The sequence below is a fragment of the Fragaria vesca genome, linkage group LG6 (assembly GCF_000184155.1).
Source record: "Fragaria vesca subsp. vesca linkage group LG6, FraVesHawaii_1.0, whole genome shotgun sequence".
Classification (NCBI taxonomy): Eukaryota; Viridiplantae; Streptophyta; class Magnoliopsida; order Rosales; family Rosaceae; genus Fragaria; species Fragaria vesca.
In genome coordinates, this window is record NC_020496.1 from 37,646,330 (window position 1) to 37,654,134 (window position 7,805).

At 39.8% G+C, this 7,805-nt stretch overlaps 1 protein-coding gene across 1 annotated transcript; it reads right to left on the reverse strand.

Moving 5' to 3' along the window:
* Nucleotides 1-1,522: 1,522 nt before the first annotated feature.
* LOC101305689 lies at nucleotides 1,523-3,714 on the reverse strand. Its single transcript, XM_004306332.1, has 5 exons — nucleotides 3,403-3,714; nucleotides 3,206-3,277; nucleotides 2,955-3,065; nucleotides 1,692-1,829; nucleotides 1,523-1,621 (listed from the first exon to the last, which is right to left on the reverse strand). Exons 1-5 carry the CDS (start codon nucleotides 3,532-3,534, stop codon nucleotides 1,523-1,525), a joined length of 552 nt encoding a protein of 183 aa, XP_004306380.1. The 5' UTR covers nucleotides 3,535-3,714.
* Between the last annotated feature and the right edge of the window lie 4,091 nt (nucleotides 3,715-7,805).

Sequence of the window (7,805 nt, forward strand, 5' to 3'; positions counted from 1 at the left end):
TACTACACTATGACTAGCAGTCTAGCAGTGGCTTTGTATGCAATCGCAGTGACCTTGTGGAGTAAGGTATCAACAAGCAAAGATATTTGATGACACTATCGTAATGTTAGATATCCTTGTTATTTAAGTAGCTCTCCAACGTAAAATTGAATGTGCCACTGATGGATTTGGAATCTACAGTATCCTCTCATTCCGGAAACAAAATTCCCTACCTGGTGACAGAATTTAAACCTCCGAAGTGTGTGTAACGTTCTATACAAATTTATTATCTAAAACCTCAGCAAACCTCATTTCAACATGCTTTTGATCCAAAAGGTTGATCACATGACAGAGGCATAAGAATCAGTTCATGCAACCAAAAGAAGGGAGAGAAAATGTCCTTAAAGCTTGATATGGCTAAGAACGAATGCAGTATTAGTGAGAGGTGGATTGCCCTGATGCAGACGCACGAAGTTCCAGTAGTGCAGCAAGAAATCCTTTTTTCTTTCTGCAGTCTCATCTACCTGCAAGGGAACATGAGAATTTAGTAAAATAATGTACCACATTAGTCTAAGCTCATTGAAAGACGGCCTAAATGATAAGTAGAATCAACAACTCCCAGCAAGCATAAACTCCCAAAACACTAAAAGGGGGGAAAAAGGTAACACTTCAACAACAATTTGTAATCATCAGTTTTCTTTTGTTTTGTGAGAAATTTTTTGGAAACAAGAACAGTCACTGCTCAAAATTATTTCCAAATCTCATGAGTAATCTGGGAAAAAGCTCTTAATTACGATCCAAGATCTCTACGAGCAGAACTTTAACACATTAGAAAGGAGAGACCTCCAAAAATACCAATAACTACAATTATATCCCAGTGTCTCCTTACTCATGCTTCAACTTCCAAATGAACAATTCATATCAAACATTTCTATAGTTGTTTTAATGGCCTGGTTAAAATTGTTGGATATTCAACACTATATTCTTCAGCAATGATACAAGTTCAAGCATGGTGAAACCCGTCCACTGGCCTATGAATAGCCTTTGGCTAGATCTCTCAAAAGTCACATTATAAGAAAATAAGCAGTCTCTCTACAGGTATCTATACAAGCAACTCAAACCATTCCATGTAAACACCAACAAAATTCAGAGTGATGTTGAACATGGCCAAAACCCTACTACGAAATAGAATAAAGAAGAGGTAATCACTGCCACAAGAACAAGTCAAAAAGAGAATCTAATAACCTGTGGCAAAGCAAGGAAATAAAACTTAAATACTGGACCTTCCATCATTTTGGCTTTGCAGGTTGCTTTTTTACTTTCTATTGTGTTTCAATTAACCCTTGTCTAATCATCTTCTACTTATTTTTCTCCCTACTAAGACATCATTGTGTAGTTTTTTCTGCGCATTCTTGGTTACCTCTAATGAAAGAGGTACATAGAAAAGGCAGGCCCATTTTGAAAAGGGCCAAAATTCCACCGCAACTATCAACTACAACATCTCCAAACTCAAAAGTATCTAAAACCACAGAGGAGTTGGTACCTAGGCCCAGCAATCAAAAACATCGCCGATATCCATGAAAATGTTGTCCCCCTCATCCTCATGGGCCTGTCCAATGATGTCCTCCTCTCCCTCCAGAACCTTAGGTTCAAAAATACCTCATTAAAATCATAAATATAATTGGAAAGGCAGATAAAGGGCTCACATTTACCTCATATACATGATCAGGTTCCCAGCTTTCCAAATCCTCACTAAACCGAATAGCAACAACCTCGTATCCCAGCTCAGTAGCACTAGGTCCTGAAGGCAAGAAATCTGGAACCTCAGGGGCTTCCGCAATCTCCATCAACTTCACAGAGCAATGAAAAAAAAAACTAACAATTAAGAAGAGCACATGTCTTGCATACAATCAATGGAACCTAGATTAACATGTCAGTACACAATAAACCAATATTTTAACCTAAATGTTGAAACCCAATGATCAAATTCATTACCCCAGATACAGAGATGTTACATACATTACTCGCTGTATGTAGCAGCAATTACATCTTCATATAAAGCCCAGGATCAGAAGAATTTCTTAACAATGAAATTAGAACTCCTCTATAACTTATTCGTACTCACATAGACAACAACATGTAAAAGAACTAACCATTATTCTAACTGTCAATATTCACAAACAAAGATAGATTTAAGACTGAATAATTGAAGCAACATTTATTTTTTAAAACATTGAGGATTAAACACACTAATGAGTCCTCCACATATCAGATATAATGATGGCGATCTTAATCATGGAAGAGGCTGTTGATGCTGAAGTGGCTATAGCCTAGGTAGGATCCATGGCAAGAAAAGAACAGCCCTTAACACATCTTTAAATACAGTTGTGAAAGCCAACAAAAACCATGAAAGATACTCACACAGGGGCCAATACACGGGCTAACAGTGCCCATGTTGTACAGCTATAACTATAACTGCAGCAACTCTCTAATAAAGTTCCAAAATCCTACCATGATGACAACAGACAAAACACACCAACAAAACGATTATCAGACCAACAACCACACACCTAAGCACAACCAATTACCAGGTAAGAGCAAAACACGATGTACGACAACAGACAAAACTCACAACGATTATCAGACCAACAACCACACACCTAACCACAACCAATTACCAGGTAAGAGCAAAACATGATGTGTCGAACGAAAAGGGCACATTGGACCACCATGGCGGCAAAGTTGGGGCATAAGACATGAGGCAACAATCAATGCCAACCAAAATTGCCAAGCCAGGTAAACCATCACACCAATTTCATTACCACACCACAACCAAATAGAGGAAATCATCACTGCCTACCAGATAGCAATCACAAATGTAACAAACATGATGCTTTAGGTTTCAAAAATGGACAACATGAATGTTTCAAATAAGGACAGGTGTTCGTTTAAAATCAAAAGGAATTTTTGTTTACCAGATGACTGATGGCCTCAGCTACACCAGCCTCGGCCTCTTCAGCGAGGGACAAAACTAGGCGCATACGAGCCTCATTAGCAGATTCAGTGAACTCGGAACGTGCTGAGACCTGAGCCAAGACAGAAAAAGCCAGAAGCTGAGCATCTTCATAGACAAACACTTCAAACAACTGAGCAAATGAGTCCTAAGCCAGATTAAACAAACAATTCAAGCAATTTCAAACAATTTCCAAAATACAACACTCCTAACCTCAAGATCGCCATAAAGCAAATCCAAAACGTCCTCATCATCGACCTCGACCTCAGATTCAGCAATTCCAGACTTAACAAAAACAAACAACTCCAGCAAAATCAGTAACAAAATCCTAACCATCCGATTGAACAGAGATTCCAAATTTAGAAACCTAACCCTAGAAATTCGAGCAATTTCAAAATCAAAACCCTTACCTCTACATCGTCCTCCACATCCACATCGGTATCCTCCTTATCAGAGCCGGAGGAGGAACCGGAGCCTCCATCGGCGTTCGTTAGGCTGGGAAGAACCTCATCGCAGAACAACGCGTCCAACTCGTTACTCATTTTCTTCTTCAATTTGCAATTTCGGAGTCAGAGAGAGAAATAGAGAGAGCCAGTGAGAAATAGAGCGCGCGAACTGGTTTGCTTCGAGGGGATTGGGTATAAAACCGGGTCGCATTCCTAAAAGCCCAAACCCGAAGCTTCTCAAAAGCCCAAAACTGAAGCCCAATGCCCCAATTCGACGTCCGAAGAAGCAAATTGAAACACAATATATGCGCAAAAAAAAAAAAAAAATGGGGAAGAAAAGAACCACACAAATCTAAACATAACTTATCTGAACGTGATCTACGATTACCCAATTGGTATCGGAAGCGCATCAAAGCTTTTCTGGGTCGAATTCGAAGAGGGTCGAAGAGGGGGTTATGCATAGAATCATACAAATTGAACAAAAACAAGGTAATTGGACCAACAAAAGCTTTGTAGATAAGAACCTACAAAACCTTTCTTGATCCAAATCCCTCTTGTTCAATTAGAACAACCGCCACCAACAAATTTTCTGGTTTTCTGGGCATTGAAAGACAGAGGAGAGAAAAGAAGAGAGTTTATGTGTTTTGAGGCTTTGGATGTGCTCCTCTATATATATATTGGTAGAGATGTCACCCTGTAGGTTGCCAGAGCGAATTTACTACAGTGCCCCTACTACATAGAAGAAGGACCAATCAAAAGAGCGGGGTGCGTAAGAAGAGGAACACGTGGGCCAATGAGCGAACGCAGTGGATTCCGCAGTCCTGGGAGATGCTCGTTCAAACTTGGTAACTTCAAGAACGAAACTTGAGCATTTCAATAAACACAAAAAGAACGAAACTTGAGAAAGTTACCATCACTGAAATTTACCTTACGCATTTTACTGTTGTATCCATAGCGTCTGCTATTATCTCTATTTTGGTTCCTTCAGAGGGAATGCTTTCTGAAAACCAAGTGTTTTCGAAATGTATTTGCCATTGGAGAGGCTGCAAATCTTGTGACTTTGGATGCCAAAGTGGTTTCTGCTGGTCTATGAATCTATGATCTTTGTGCACTTGCTTCTGCTGGTTTCTTCATAGTCATTTTCTATGTCACAATTCGCAAGGTTCACACTTGCTACCGAATAGGACTTTGTGCGCAAAGATCTCTACTTCCTGGCTGCTTTAGGAGGCCTGGTTGTTCTAGCAGAGGCAGAGCTTTTAGCTGGGTAGACCTTCTTTGTCTTTAGTCTCATTTCTTTGAATCACTTCCTCTGATATTACGCCTTGTTTCCTATAGCTGCAATGTGATGTAAGTACTTGCTGTTTAGGTTGTGCACTTCAAAATTGGTGAAAATAAGAATTCTGCTCCCAAAAAAAAAAGATTCTGCTCCAATATATCTGCACATAATTTAGTGCAATATGCCACTTGACTATCATTTTTGATCCTATTCTATTCTAACAAATTTGCCAAATGAGAAACATGTAATGTAACCATAAAATCGACTGATGTTCTCTTTTAAGATAACAAGATGGAATACACAGTTGTAACCAAGGTTTCACTGAGCATACTATCCTTACCTATCAGATTTCTAAAGATTAAGAGTTGAAATAGCATATTCAGGATGGTAATATATTGGGATCAAACTCAGTTTACCTTCAATATTTAGCCTATTAAAGTTGAGCATCCATTGGGATATTCTAGGGAAAGAGATTATAGGAAGCACACAACATATTCGCTGAAGCTTTAGCTGATAACCATTTTAGATATACAGCTGTTCTAGAGTTAGAACACTGATACTGCAGATATTTTCCTTCTTTGCTTGGACCTTGCAAAGAAGCCATTCAATCTGGTTGAGAATTAGAAAGCAGAAGGATCATAACTACATGTGCCTCCAGTTGGTGCAAGGAAATCAAACAAGTTTAAGTCTGGACTCTGAAGAGTAAACGTCCAGTTGTATAGAAGAGCACATGAAGTACGCGTTTATTAGAGTTAGAACAAACAAATACATAGCTCACGACAAAAACCAATACAAATTAAAGCCTAAAATGCAAAGTCTTAAAATTAGAGATCAGTTCAACTATTCAACTGATCCCTCTACACCTTAAGGTCTCCTAAATCTGGTCTTTTGCTATCACGTACTAGATGGTAGTTCATCGATGACTACATATCAAGTTAATACTAGCAAGCTCTGCGACTCCAATGAATTATTTACTGCTGGGTCATCTAGGATATGGAACCCTTAGCTAGAAATGGACAAACTAGGAAATAAAACTAACAGACACGAAACTGCAAATTTCTCATTGATGCATGCCGCCAAAGGGTTACATTTAGTTTCGTATACTCAATATGTGAGCACCTAGATCTTGCCACTTCTCCAGCATCAAACTGCTTACACTAAAACCCTTGCAACACAAATATCTAACAGCAGCATTCGTGCTATAGCATTTGACACGAATCAGATTTAGAGGAAAACAAACAAACGCAGCGTTTGGGCTAAACCTGAATAAGCTAGGAAGTGCATTAGTTATACTGTGTTCGTAACATTATCAAAGATTCAAAGGATGGCTACACTCGTAGTTTCCCTATACAACTGTGAGCATAATGTTAATGACTACTTTAGGATAGTCGTATCTATACAATTGTGGCGTTGGTTCTTCAGACTTGGTTGCTTGTGTGGAACTGGCCGGTCGAATTTAGTTAAGATCTTAAGCTTGTAAATGTTGCTTCTTTGCAATGCGCAAGCAGAAAAGGAAAAAGTCTCGATTACTCTCCAACAGTCACATATATACATCATCCAACATGATATCATTTTAAAGACCAGAGCAACAGCAAGCTCAACTTCGAGTGGATGCTTGCAAGTCATTACACATGGCTGGCTGCCTTGATTCAGAATAACTAAATAAAAGAACATGTATGGCTCCCCAAGGATGAAAGTGAAGTGGCAGTTTAATCACAAATCTATATTAATCTAGGTATAATAGGTCAGGGGATCACGCCCTTAATGGATGGATGAAGGTATACTGATGCTTACTCGCATGCCTTGCTCACACTATTATCGTTATCATGGATATTGCATAAATTGTTTCGTGACTGCATATCAGTCATCTATGTCTCATGCAGATGCTCATACCATTAAATATCGGGAGAGGTTCACCTTCAACCTCAATATGTTTGCGTGCCACTTGCTCTCCTCTTCTGCGAGAGACTCATCCTAACTCTCTATTTCATTCACCCCAGGGAATGGGAGGAATAGGTAATAATATGTCAACTAGCGCATTTCCCCCAAATTACATTCCCCAAATCTTTGAAACACACAGAATACAACATGGCTTCCTCCTCCATTATTGGTTGTCCGGCCAAGATCCAGGCTTCTCTGGCTAATGCTTTGCCCTCCCGCTTTACGCGCCTCCCTCCCCCAAATCTTTGAAACACACAGAATACAACATGGCTTCCTCCTCCATCAATCATCTCCACGACTCCATTATTGGTTGTCCGGCCAAGATCCAGGCTTCTCTGGCTAATGCTTCGCCCTCCCGGTTTACGCGCCGCCATATCATTCCAGGCTTCTTGGTCCACGCCACCATACCCACACATAGTTCTTGGTCCCCGCGCCGTCCTACTCACCTAGGTATCTTGATCCCCGCGCCACCCTACTCACCCAGGTTTCGGCCGATGCTCGCCCTCAATCAACTCCAACCCGTTCAATCACCCCCTAGGTAATTCTCTTGTTCATTTCGTCAATTGTGACTCTGTTAGTTGATGGTGTTTGCTTTATGGTTCAGTTCAATGCATTTTGCTTGTTCATTTAATTTCTAAGTCATGTTATTGATCTGTCATGCTATAAGATATTAATGTAATGTTAACCTCTCGTTATCTCTTGTTCATATAATATACTGAGCATTGGTTGAGTTGATTTCAGAAAAACTGTGTTTTCATAGGCATGTTCTTCTGGTTTGTTTTCTCTAAGAAATCACAAAATCAGCATTGAGTCTGGCTCCTGTTTGTAATTATGAGAATAAGCATTGCTTCTAACTTATATTTCAGGAGGCGTAAAGCTCAAAAGGGCAGGACCTTTGGCGTAAAGCATGCATGATAAAAAAGAGAAGCCGTTTGGCGTGAAGTATGGCAAAAATGTGAAGACATTTGGCGTGAAGGACGAGGACAGAGTGAACATGAACAAGTTCTTGGACAAACTCGTTTCATAGGTAGGTCGTTATTTCTCACTGGTTAATGTGAAAAATGGGTGGATAGGAAATGACGACCATCCACCCATTTTTCACATTAACCAGTGAGAAATGACGACCTACCTATGGAACAAATTTGTCTAG